Consider the following 13353-nt stretch of genomic DNA (forward strand, 5'->3'; position numbering starts at 1 on the left):
GACATGCTGGACCACAGCCCCACAATGCCTACCTATGTTTACAGAGGGAGGGGCTGGGCCTATGGGCACACCCAGGGGCCATGGTCTTTCTTACAAGCTCCTGTTACCCACACACTCCCTCAGATGCTACACACACACCAAGTTTGTTACGTGCCACTTTATGCTCGGTTGTTACATATCTGCTTTGAGGACATACAACTTTGTTCCAAGTCATTCAGCACTCACGCAGCTTCCAATGTGACTTTTTGACTGAAAGTTAACCCCAATCCAGATGTCACACCCCCTGGTGCATCACAATCAGAAGTCACCCTTTGCCATCACACCATCGGTTATCATCCCCTCAGTGCCTCCTGCATGCTGACACTTGTCACACGCACTCACACTCTGTCATTCGGTGCAGGTACTCCATTGCCCCACCCACATGGATGTCACTGTGCGCTCTGAGTTTACATGCACTCCATGTCACACACTCAGCTGCACCTCCACACTGCTATGAATGCAGAGCTCACACCCTAGGCCTGTGCACACTGGAGGCACCTCTTGCTCTTCTCACCTCTTCGGTCTTATGGAATTCCTTTTGCTCTGGCCATCCTCTGAGCTTTCCCCGCCTCTGCCTGGCACCAGAACATGTCTGTCCTCACAGATCATGGACTGACTGCCTGCTGCCCAGTGGTGTGATACTGGCTGGGTCATGAGATGACCTGAGAAGGACAGGGTTTCACAAGAAGAACTGGAAAAGACATGAGAGCACCCAGGTGGGCTCTTAATTGGCATCCCCTGCAGACCAGTGATTCTTTATTGAAACCAGTTCCAAAAGAGATTAAGAGCATGAACTGAAGGTCACGTGGCATTGTAACTTATTCAAAATTATATTTTCTGGTTTTCCAGTCTCTCAGAACTGGGTAGTACTGATTGGCACCTTCCCCAGGATGGAAGTGGATAGGGTTACAAAGACTTGTTTAAAACAAGGTTCAGCGCATCTTTTGCTTTTTCTGGCTTTTTTTGTCAGGAAAATGTTTCCCAGATTTTTTGTAGTTATGGTATTGGTTTGTTTTCGTTTGCTTGTTTTATTTTTCAGTTTATTTTCTGGCTTTGTCATCCAGGTAGCTTCTTGGGAGACATAGTTCCATGGTTTAAAATTTTGCTAAAATAAAATCCCTAGTACCTCATGCATCATTCACTTTCAGAATTGCAGCCAACTGCATTCGCTGGTTTCAGCAACTGGCTGGATGGCCTCTGGGTAAAGGCATGGCCCAGAACTGCTCAGATTATTGTGTTACCAACAACACTCCGAGAGGTCAGTGGGTCCAGGTCTCAGGGTGCTGCCTTTTTCAATGATACTACAGTTCTTTTACTAGGATAAAGATGCGGCTGCCTGTGACAAAGGCTCAATAATGGCAACTTCAACTAAATGTCCCCTCTTATACAGAGAAAAGTGGTCAGAGATGCTGGGACGGCCACTCCACAGAACCACTAGGAGTGCAGTCTCCTTTTCTCCTGTTGCTCCCCCATCTCTAAGACATGGCCTTCTTCCACATGGTTCATGAGCATGAGCAATTCACTTTTCTAGAAGGTGGGTTGACCCCTGACCACTCATTCCTTAGGAGGTTTCAACCATGTGCTAATTTGTGTTTTGCTATAACTGTGCTCATGGCATGAGGACAATCGAGAGTCTGGATGGCAGCTCTTAAATGCTTGGTCAACATGCCCCATGTTGCTATATGGGCCCCACGATCATGTCTAATGTTTATGGAATAATTTCGCATAGAGAATACTGCTAACCCATGTCTTTGTTGTCACGCATTTAGGTTATTGCCCATTTCTCTGTGAGGAATTTCTCAACATGTGCTTCATGAAGGTTTGTTTCCCTTTTTGAGGACATCATGTACATACAAAGACTCAACACATGGCAGAGCCGACAGGTAGTTCCTTATTCCCTTCATGTCCTTTTCTTTAGAATAAATTTGAAGGGGATTTGACTGATGACCATGAACATTTTTTGATTCTGGATTCGGGAATAAGTATGAGTTTTTTCTACCTATGGAACAGCTGGCTTTGCCACACATGCTGGAGGAGCCCTGCATGTCCTGCTCCATTTTCTAAATACCAGGCCATAGCAAAGTGTAGCTCGGAGGTGGATCCAAAGGAGCTTCTCTCTATAAGTTGCTCATGGCCATGTGCATTGGGACAGCTAAGGAAACCAGTGTGGTGCCAGCTGGTAACAGTGGGTATTCGGGATCCCTCTGGCCAGCAACTCCTCTCTGGGGACAACATGCCCCGGAAACAGAGCAAGAATGCTCAGAGCAGCATTGCCTACAACAGCAAAAAGTGGAAACAACCAAATGTCTAGTAGAAAGAGAATGGACAAATCATAAATTATTAAATAGTAAAAATTAAATGATTAAATGAACAACAGCTATATGCACTATCATATGACTCTTAGCAACTTGCTGTTGAGTGGAAAAGAAAGTTGCATGTAGTATGATACAAATCCGATCACTAAAAAAACCCAATGTATTGTTTTGAGATACTATTTTTAAAAGGGAAGGGGAGAGATATGGCCAACTAGGGCTAGGGGGAGGAAGGGGACAGGTGGAGAAAGATCTCCCAGGCAGATGTAAAGTTCGGTCACATGCATCTCTTCATCATTATGCTGGATCACAGAGACATGTTACTGTATTTTGCATATATGGAATATGACATAGCTTTCAACATTGGAGGAAAACTCCTTGGGACTTCCACAGTCCAAATGGAGATCAGTCTGGCTTCCACCTCAAGAGGAAGGGACATTAGGAGTCTCTGCTCTCTCCTAGGAGACAGCTGCCAGGAGCTGGACTCCACCTACAGAAAGGCCTGCACCGTACCCTGGGCCTGCTCTTCACCTGGGCTCTTCAGACCTGGAGGGAGGGGGCCTGGAGCCTTTTGCTGGACAGTCCATCATGCCCTTTCCCCAGACCCCAGACACTCCAGGAACACACAGCAGAACTGTATTCTGCCTCTTACAGACAGGGAACTGCAGTCCAGTCCCTCTCTAGGACCTGGGGAGAGCCCCCTGCCAATCCTTACTCCTCAAATGACCTAATTCCACCTTCTTTTCAGAATAATAGGGCCACTTGCCCACCTCACTAAGTGCGGCCACCCTGATTGTCCCCAAGGTGATGACCATCTCTCTTATAGAGAGAAGGCTACAGTTAGTGTCCCCAATTTTATTTACCCTCCCAAGGACTCCAAGACAAAATTCTAGCCCCTGTCATCATAGAACAAAGAGGAAAACCCTACATCTTCAGCAGGCATAGTGTTGTTATTCTACATGCCAAAGGGGTTATACCAGTCTCTGATTTTTCAGCACTGATTTTTCAGCAGGCCATGAGTATGCCTGTTTTAGTCCATGCTATTTCTCTTTAAAGAATTCGTAATACACCAACGGTATGGGATTAGGTTCATATATTCAGTTCATATATGCCTCCCTCAGGCCTGTCCCCAAGCTCCCCATGTCTTCTATCCAAAGGTAACCTGTTCCACACATCCATGCACGCACACACACATATGCACATCTACACACATGCATACACATATCCACATGCACACAGACATACACACATGCACACCTACACATATATGCACATGCATTTTTTTCTAATATACACAAGATGGTAGCATATCGGGCACACATTGTTAAAAATATCTCAATAGACTTTGTAGATTGTTCCAGATCAGCATGTAAAGAGCTTCTTCTTCATTTTAATGGGTGCCTAGTCTTTCAGGATGCAGCTGTGGTATAATTTAAAAGTCCCCTATCAATGGATATTTAATAGTTTTCACTTTTTTGCTGTTTTCTAAAGTGGAGTGAATATTGTTTTCCATATATCTTTACTTACATGTCTGAATATATCTTTGGGATAAATTCTTGGAAATGACATTCACACTCTCTTTAATCCTCATACCAACCATGCAAGACTAAACATTATTATCCCATTTTATAGATGAGAAAATGGAGGCTCAGAAAGGCAATGATTAGTCCAAGTGGAAATGGGATTTGAACCTGCAAATTTTATTCACTTGGCATCATTTCTGAGGAGGTGGATATCTCCTCAGGGCTGTTCAACTCACTACAGTTCACCTCTGTTATAAGTGCCAGGGTAAGGTGGCTGGGAGGGAGGCCTCACAGAGCAGGGCTCTAGGAGTGGGCTCTGGAGGGGTGGTCAACATTGGCGCCAGGGAGGGCAGTATGGATGCTTGGCCCCAGGGAAGCGGTGGCTCAGTAGCTTGAGTTCCCACAGGTTGCTCAGTGGAGGCGGCGGCAGCAGGGGGAAGCTGGACACTGGTGTGAAATCTGGGGCGCCAAGCCTAGAGAAGCCACACAAAGCCCCACGTTGACCTTTGGGAACCCTGTTGGTCCACAGAAGTCAGCCAGGGCCACAACCAAGACCCTGCTACCAGCCCAGACCTGCCACAGCCCGGCATACTTCCTCTGCCACCCTCCTAGATGTCATTCTCCTAGACAGTCAAGCCAGTCACCTAGCAAGCCTCCAGTGCTTTTCATGCCGTTCCATACCTCACTGGGGATGTGGTCCCCTAGGCCAACCTACTCAGCTGGTGTCATCCATGTGCCTACCTGTAAGTGTACCACCTCCAGGAAGGACACCAACCTTGTACTACCACCTGCCACAGTGAGACTGCCTTCTCTCTGCCTCCTATGTGGGACTGCCCTCCCCCTCCCACATAGGACCACTTTCCCCCCTCCAACATGCGACCACCTTTCCCCTGTCTCCCACATAAAACTGCCCTCCCCCCACTCAGCCTGGGCCTGCAGAGCACCCACCCTTTTTGTAGTCAGTCTTCTCTCACAGCTAAACATGGGTCTGGACATGCAACCCTACCCCTTCACACTGGTCAGTTCCCCAATGAAGGGCTGGTAGGCGTTTGGAGGATGGGGGGAGGGTGGGCATCTCTCCCACCTGCTCCCCACTGTGGTGCTGCCAATGACAGAGGCCCACATAGCCACAGGCCCTGCCCACCCCTCTTGCTCCAGGGAAAGGCAGGCTCCCTACTGGTGATGGGTCCTATTTGATTAGCTCAGCCTGCCCTTGTGCTGCCTATGGCCTCTGGCAGATATCAGACACATTCGCTGTCCTTCTGCTCTCTGCTCCCTGTCACCACCCTAGAGAGCTCTTCCTGGACCCTGCCCTCCAGCCCAGTATTGGGGCTGCATGGTGTGCCACAAGGGACAAGAGTCCAGGGTGTGAGGGAGGGCCATTCCCCAGAGACAGGCCTTAACATCTCCCCTCGCCCTAGCATGAAGAACTGGGCCAGAGGCACAGCCTGATGAGCCTGCACAGGACCCTTGTCTGAAGCTGATCCCAGGCTGCAGAAGTAGAAGCTGAGACCCAGGGACAGCTGTGCATTCAGATCTCAGTCTCAGTCGCTCAGCTCTACCCTTTCAGTTGAGGTTTAGAGCAAAAGTCTGCTGTCGAATGAGGCTCTAGGACCCAGGACCAAGGCCAAGGTTAGTGTGAGGGTTCGTCTGTGTTTCTATCTGAGGAGGGTGAGCATTTGTGTGTGTGTGTATGTATGTGCGTGTTTATAGTGCCTCTCTGAGTGTTCATTCAGGAGACTGAGCAAGCATCTCGTGACCTCCCTGAGATGATATACAGTGTGTAGAGTCAAGGGCATAGCTAGTTAGAGCAAACAGGCCCTTCGCCCTGAGTCCTGCCATACCCAGTGTCAACTCTATTCACTGGAGTCAGAGGAAGGGGCTAAGGAAGTAGGGGTGGAAGCTCTCTCTCAACTGGTTATGGAAGCCGTTTAGTATATAACAGCTGGTGTGCTAGCTGAGTGACAGCCAACATGAGTCCTAGTCTAGGATGAGTGTGTGTGTCTGAACATCTTTGTGTTTGCACGTATGGGCCTTTCCGAGGATGCCTGAGCATTTATCTGTGTCCCTTGTGCATGGAGTGCATGTGGGTATGCATGTTTAGGTACACGTGGTCAGCCCAGGGCTGCTCAGTGTGGGGTCCCCTGCCAGTGCCTCCACCCTCAGGGAAGGCTAAATGGAGTCCAGAAACTATCTGACTCTCCTTCTGCTTTGCCTCTGCTCTGTGGAAGGATGGAGACTAAGTTCCCACCCCCGCAGGCCTGATTCCCCACCTGTAGACAAGGCCCACCCCAGGTGAGGCCTGGTCCTGCCCGAAGGACCTATGCAGCCTCACCTGGAAGCTGCCTGGCTGTGGGAGGGACCATTGGACTTTAGTATTTCTTTTCTGGGCCTCAATTTTTTCAACTGTGAAGTGGAGCATGCCAAGAGGATGATATGAGCGTTTGTGCAGACCCAAGGTGGAAAGCAAGGCAGCATGGTCAGTGGGTGGTGGTGACTGCCAGAATCTATGGCCTGTGACTTACCCTCTGACTGGGATGGATCTTGTTGGCACCAACATCTTCTGCAGTGGCAGCTGCTCCCGCAGTGAGCTGTTCATCTTCGTGACCTCCCAGGGCTGCAGGGACTCCGAGTTGGGCTCCGTCAGCCAAGAGAACCTACAACAGGCTCTTGGCATCTTTAAGTGGCCTGTAGCCACCAGACGCATGCCATAGCTCCTGCTCCTCTGGGACTTCCTATTTGCTAGACACTGCCCCAAGTTCTTCACAAACATTAACACATATGTCAACTCACAACCATGTTACACACACTTTATGGATGAGGAAACTAAGGCACAGAAAGATCAAGTAACAGGTCACATAGCTAGGAAGGGGTAGAGCTGGGATATGGTCCAGCAGCTGGCTCCAGAGCCATATCTCAGCCAATACAGCCAAGTGGTATCTTAGGGTGTCCTCAGCCTCCCAGTTTCAGTCTCCCCTTGTTCTAACCCAAGGCATCTGTACTACTGTACATATCTGCCTCATTGGGCCTCACAGCATCTGTGGCCTGGTGACAGAATGGAGGTGCAAGATTAGGACAGATATTTAGCCTGGCCTGCCACAGGTGCATAGCTTGGAGAACACTCCCTCTGCTAGCTCAGCTCCTGAGTGAAGGTGCAGGAGAAATAGGTTCAAGTCAGAGGGAGCTGCAGGGGGCTGCAGGGGTAGAGCGGACACCTGAATCTGAGTCTGGAAAGAGAGGAAGAGTGTGTGAGAGGCCATTCCTTCCTTCCAGAGCCCTCACGTGAGCTCAGTGTTCAGAGCTGGCCCAAGGTTCCAAGAAGCAGACACCTCACCCGAGAAAGACAGGCTTAGCCAGACAGGCTGCTCGGGTTGCACTGCCCTCCCTTGAGGGGTGACTGCTCATTGGATGCTCACTGTGGTGGCCTGTGAGCAGCATAACCCTGCATCTTAGGCTCTCCCCTGGGTCCCATTGCACCTGTCACTGAGATGGGGTGAGGACAACCACCAAGAAGGCAACTACAAGGACACAAGAGGCCAAACTGAGTTCCAGAAGAGATGGGTGTTTCCTACTGCAGAGTGCATAGGACCCATGTGGCTCTGAGCCCTGGGCGTCACCTGACGTTCCCTCTTTGCCCATTTTGTATGTTTGGTTTCATTTGTGTTTCCCCAGGACTACTGAGGTGGGCACCTCTGTTTGGCTGTGTGCTTTTCTTGTTGTGTGAAGTACCTCTTTGAGTTGTGCCCAGCCCCTATATATTGACCTGTAGTAGTTCCTCTGGAGGCAGGACTTTGTCACTGTTTCCTGCATGTCCTCTACTGTGTGGCTCTTCTGATGGATGGGGAAATTTGGCTTTAAATTAGGAGCCACATTGCTCAGTTTTCTCTGAGTAGCCAGGGCTGTGGTGAGGTGTCTCAGCCTCCAGCAGATCTCCCCCCCCAGTTATTAGTTCTCACTGGTCCATGGGGCCTTTCCTTCTCCCCGCTTCTGCTCCCCTCCCTCTGAGCTGAGTTTTGGGAATCAAGAATCACCCAGAATCCTCTAAGACTGCTGCATTTTACCCAGAACCCTCCTAGCTACGCTGAGGGTAGGACTCCATCCCTGGCTTGTTCACTCGTGCGGGTCTCTGCTGGTTCCTGAATTCTCCAGGTCTTCCCATACTACTCCCCTAGCTCTTTCCTGATCCTATCACACCTGCAGCCAGGGCAGGTGTTCATGAATGGTTCAGGCGAGAGGGCCACCGGCTCAGAAGGAAGCGGCCGGCCATGGCTCTGGGATGGTTCAGGATACCTTTCTAGAGGCTCTCAGCTAAGGTTGGGATGGGAAGAGAAGAAGGTGGACCCCAGACTGTCACAGACCACATAGCAGTTCAGGAAAGTCCCTGTGGACCAGATATCCCCTCCCAGCTCCAGCCTATGCACCCCCAGAATGCATTACTGGGGTAACCTGAGAGGAGGCAGGACTTAGCTCTTGGGGCCTAGGGGGTCTTGTACCTGTATGGAAACTTCCTGGCAAATTCCTCCTGTGTCTTAGTCCTGTTCTTCTTATATTGTGGGTATTTCTTGGGGGCCCTCGTGTCCATCACAGAAGAACGTTAGCTGTGGTGCACTTTTCAGCCATGACTAGAAGATGAGAGGAGCCCTTCAGAACTGGGGAGGAGGTGGGAGGAGCCAGTCTAGACTTGAACCAGGCACATGGCTTCCTCTCCCACTCATCCTCATCTGCAGAGGAGACAGGGGAGGGCAACCCTGCAGGTCTCTCAGGCTAAGTGAGGGCTGGGTCATGCCAGCCAGTCACCTTGTGCCCCAGCCTCACCATACTGCATGGCTTCCTCTCCCACTCATGTGCACTAGTTATGCACACTTTCATGCATGTGAATGTATGTGCAGGCATGTGTGTATGAGTGTGTGTGTATATATATGTACCTATGTATGTGTATAGTATGTATGAATGTATATGTGTATAGTGTATGTATGTGTGTATAGTGTGTGAGTATATGAGTATGTGTGTATGAGTGTGTATGTGTGTGTATAGTGTGCATATGAATGTACGTGTGTGTATGTGTCATGAGTGTGTGTTTGTATGAGTGTATGTATGTATATGTATGTGTATGAGTGTGTATGTGTGTTGTGAGTGTGTGCATGTGTACAAGTGCGAGTGTGTATATATATGTGTATAGTGTGTATATGAATGTATGTGTATAGTGTGTAAGAGTATGTGTGTATATATGTGTGTATGTGTATAGTTCGCATAAGTATATGTGTGTATATGCATAGTGTACACATGAGTGTATGGGTGTAGCTCTATGAAATTTTATCATGTGTGCAGCTCCATGTAACCAACACAATCAAGATGATCCTCAACTGAACAGCCCCTGCGAGGCTCCCTCGTGCTACTCCTCCACAGCCACATGTGCCCTTTACCCCATCCTTAACCCTGGCAACCACTAATCTGCTCTCATCTCTATAATGATGTGATACCAGAGTTATATGGAGGGGATCACACAGTAGGCCTTCTTAAGAGACTGGCTTCTTTCTCTCAGCATAATTTCCTTGAGAAACATCCCAGTTGTTGTGTGCATCAACAGTTATTTACTTTTTCAGGGCTAAGTAGTATTCCATGGTGTGGACATAACACAGTTTGTTTAACTATCACCTACTGAAGGATATTTGGGTAATTCTCAGTTTGGGGCTATTATGAATACAGCTGCTATGAATATTGATGTACACATTTCTGCATGAAAATAAGTCTGTTTCTCTGGGATATATGCCTAAGAGTGCAATGGCTGGGGTGTATGATAAACTCATTTTTAGTTTTCAAAGGAGCCGCCAAATGATATTTCAGAGTGGCTGTGTCATTTTACATATTCACCAGCAGTGGATGAGTGATTCTGTCTTTTTAAAATCATACCCGTGAATATAAAGTTAAGTTGGGATTGAGAACAGCTGGGTTCAGATCTGACCATGGGCGTTTCATTTGCCGTCAAATCACCTGACCCTTGCCTGCCAATGGCTGTCTTAATATATCTTTACTGTGGTCTAAACAGCCATTGTGTCATCAACAATTGGCCTTAAAGCTTGTTGTGACAATGCCAACCACTGGCCAGCAGGGCAGGTTCCACATTTGGTCTCAAGCTGCCAGGTGAAGCCCTGGTGGGGGCTGACTCCCCATGTGAGAAGTCCCCCAGGGGAAGGCCTCAGGTGCTGGCCAAGGCCCTGGTGTCAGCTGGAACTTGTGCAGATGCTGTCAGTGCCCCCACGCACACACCCTACACCCATCTCTACACCTGGCAGCTATGTCTGCAACTCTGCCTGAAAGCACCTCTCCAGTTGCAGAAATGTGCCAGGCCTACAGACAGGGCAGGGCAGGTCCCTGGTAGCTGGCACCCTTAGAAGCAACTCACCAACAACTGACGGGTTATAGATAAATGTCTGGCCACCTCATCCTTGACTGGGTCAGCAACACATATGGCTCCATACCCTAAGGAACCACGGGACTTGGCAGAGTTGCCCACTGCAGTGACAATACACCTATGTCTCTTTTCCTTTCTTTCTCTCTCCCACTCCCCTCCTGGGAGCAGCTCCCAAATAAAGTATATGCATTTCCAGGCTCGTCCCAGGAGCTGCTTCTGGAGAACTCAAACCGACTTGGGCCTGTCCCCCAGCAATGGCTGCAAATGTTCAAACTTGCTAGGACACAGGCTGAGAAGGTGAAAGCTAATTAGCTTCCACCCACTCCACCCTATGTGTCTCTAAACACATGTGCACGCGCACACACACATGCACACTCCCACTTTGCTTCTCTCCCTCATACCACTCTGCATCATCCTACCCTGTCTGACCAGCAGCCTCTGGCCCATTCTCCCTTTTCCCAGGCTGAGGCTGCCCTTGAGTCCCTTTTCTATTCACAGCAGCTGAGTTTCCATTATAACTCTGCATAATAAAGAACTTAGTGAAATCTGGAGAGAAGCCACATGTGAACAAGGTTCCCCTTCCCAAGTCTGGGGTTCTGGGGTCCCCAGAAGGCTGCTAGACCTCGGGCCAGGCTGCTCTGGTGAGGATTCAATTTTGTCTCCTGAAGGGAGAGATAGAAAAATGGGCCATTAAACTCCCCTTAGAGGGGCTACAAGGGCTGCTTGGAATCCCTACTATGGGCAGAGGGCATCCCTGCCTTGAATCAGGGTAGAGGGGTCAACTGTGTTGCTGCCTGCTCCAAGTGCTCTGGTACACTGGCCCGGGCCCTGGACAGAGGCTGGGCAGCCTCACTGGGCACAGATCACCCCAGTCCAAGGCTAACTAGGGGAGCCTATCATGTCTGTGAGCCAAGCACACCCCACTCACTTCTTGGCTGCCCTGGTCTCTGACTCTGGAAGACTAGCTCTCTTGAAGTCTGGAACCCAGTGGGACTCAGCCCTGGCCCGGAAATGCTGGCATCCCTGCTTGTGACCTGTCCCCTTGGTCCCACCAAGAAGTCTTCCAGACCCTGAGTGGCAGGGTACGGGGAGGAGGGAGCTCTCCACTTATTTGCTCACCTGGTAAGGGATGTATTTAAAGTGCAGCTCTTTATACTAGTACTGGCTAGTGGGGCCTCCATGGCCTCTGACATGGGACCTTAGCTGTTATGAGGACACTGGAGCCCCTTTCATGGGACTGGCCCCATAGCCCCTTATTATTAGGTAAACTTAGGCAAGTCACTAATCCCTAGCCACGGATTCTGGCCCTCTTCCTCCCAAGAAGCCAGGTGAGGGCCCTGGTCCAGACCAGTGGTTGTGTCACGGACAGGAGGCATGAGTTCTGGGCCCTCCGAAGTGTCTGGCATGACCTTTTTTTAATGCTCTCCTCCTGAAGGAGAACAGATTATGGTCAACTCCATTTTTTAGGTAAGGAAACTGAGGCTCTGAAACTCTAAGTGCTTTGACTATGTTCTCCACCCCCACAGCGAGTAAAAGAAAGAGGTGGGGTCCAGGTGGATATCTGAGCCACACAGCTTTAGACAGTCCTGGACAGGGTTGGAAGAGATGATCACACCAAGACTGACCTAGGAAGTGGCATCGCCACAGGACCGAGAGGTCTGAAGGAGGCAGAGGTGAGATGCCCCATATGTCTCCCATACCCATCTGCAGATCCCTAAGCCAAGGAAATGACCTTGCAAAATGACACAGCTAAATCTGCTTCTCTCAGGGGCAAGAGGGCCACTGCGAGGTTCGAGCCAGCCCTCTGGTCATCTGTCCTAGGCGCCATCCCGCTGCCATACTGACTTGGGATTGTTCTTCCCAGCCACCCAGGCTGCCTCTCCTAATCCTGGCAATGACAACAGTTGAGGTGTGGATTAGAGTGCCCAGAAAGGTGCTGGTATGAGAGCCACCACCTCCACCCGCAAGGCTGGTCCCAGCAAGGTGAGGGCTTGCAGAGGCAGGGTCCCCGGGTACCCCAGAGCCCACAGCCAGAAAGGAGGGGGCAAGTGAACCATCCAAGCTACAGGCTACTCACAGGTTGGCCTATGTAATGGCAGAGGGGCGGAACCCAGCCATTGGCCTCGATGCCATGTCATCATGTGAGCACCGGCCCAGGGATCCGGCTGGCCAGGCCCACAGGCTCATTGCGACATCAGAGGTCCCTGAGGTCACAATCAGTGACACCACAGCTACTGAGCCATGTGGCTCAGATTCCAGCCTAAGACCCTCCTGGCTTTGGGAGTGGCTGTAGAGGTGGCAGTGTGCTGACCAGGGCTGCTAGAATTCCACCTCCAAATACCCTGTACAGGAGCAGCCACAGCAACATATGCTATCACAGGAATCTCTCACCATTCAGATCTGGAAACAGAAGAGATAGGCCAGAAATAGCTAAAAAAAATCTCCCTTTGGCTCCAGAAGAGCTCCTTTTCTAGCTGACCTTGCCCTGAGCTCTAGCAGCAGCTCAGGAATCATGTGGCTGAGGGTTCGAGCCCAGGGGACTGTGACGGTTTAGGGCTCCAGCTCCAAAGGCTTCCTGTCTCTTGGTCTGTGCCTTCCATGTGGTCTGCCAATTTTGCTGATCAGTTCAAAAATCGACTTTAGATTTTGTTGATTTTCTATTTTTGTTTCTTTTCATGTCTTTCAAAATCTTTTGATTTTTATTTTTGTTTCTTCTTGTTCTAGTTCTGTTAGGTGTAGAGTTAGATTATGTATTGGGGATTTTTCTTGTTTCTTGAAGTAGGCCTGTATAAAATCTCCTTTGAAGTGCTTTTGTTGCATCCCACACATTTTGAAGTTATCTTTATTTTCATTTGTTTCAAGATAGTTTTTAATTTCTCGTTTGATTTTCTTTTTGATCTATTGGTTGTTTAGTCACGTGTTGTTTAGTCTCCACATATTTATGTTTTTTCCAGTTTTCTTCCTGCAGTTGACTTCTAGTTTTATGTCATTGTGGTCAGGAAAGATGATATTTCAATCTTCTTGAATTTATTAAAGCCTATTTTGCTGCCTAAAATTGGTCTATTCT

The 13353-nt window shown here is 49.3% G+C and overlaps 1 protein-coding gene across 1 annotated transcript; it reads right to left on the bottom strand.

Moving 5' to 3' along the window:
- Positions 1-4202: 4202 nt before the first annotated feature.
- Positions 4203-8456, bottom strand: CUNH3orf22 (chromosome unknown C3orf22 homolog). Its single transcript, XM_015588989.1, has 3 exons — positions 8368-8456; positions 6400-6531; positions 4203-4347 (listed from the first exon to the last, which is right to left on the bottom strand). Exons 1-3 carry the CDS (start codon positions 8454-8456, stop codon positions 4203-4205), a joined length of 366 nt encoding a protein of 121 aa, XP_015444475.1.
- Positions 8457-13353: the final 4897 nt, after the last annotated feature.

Source organism: Pteropus alecto, unplaced genomic scaffold (assembly GCF_000325575.1).
Source record: "Pteropus alecto unplaced genomic scaffold, ASM32557v1 scaffold124, whole genome shotgun sequence".
In the NCBI taxonomy this organism is placed as follows: Eukaryota; Metazoa; Chordata; class Mammalia; order Chiroptera; family Pteropodidae; genus Pteropus; species Pteropus alecto.

Coding starts and splice junctions, on each gene's coding strand:
- CUNH3orf22 (XM_015588989.1), bottom strand. CDS start 8,456: ATGGACACGAGGGCCCCCAAGAAATACCCACAATATAAGAAGAACAGG. Junction 6,532..8,367: donor GCCAGGAAGTTTCCATACAG/GTACAAGACCCC, acceptor AGCCTGTTGTAG/GTTCTCTTGGCTGACGGAGC. Junction 4,348..6,399: donor AGATCCATCCCAGTCAGAGG/GTAAGTCACAGG, acceptor TGGCTTCTCTAG/GCTTGGCGCCCCAGATTTCA.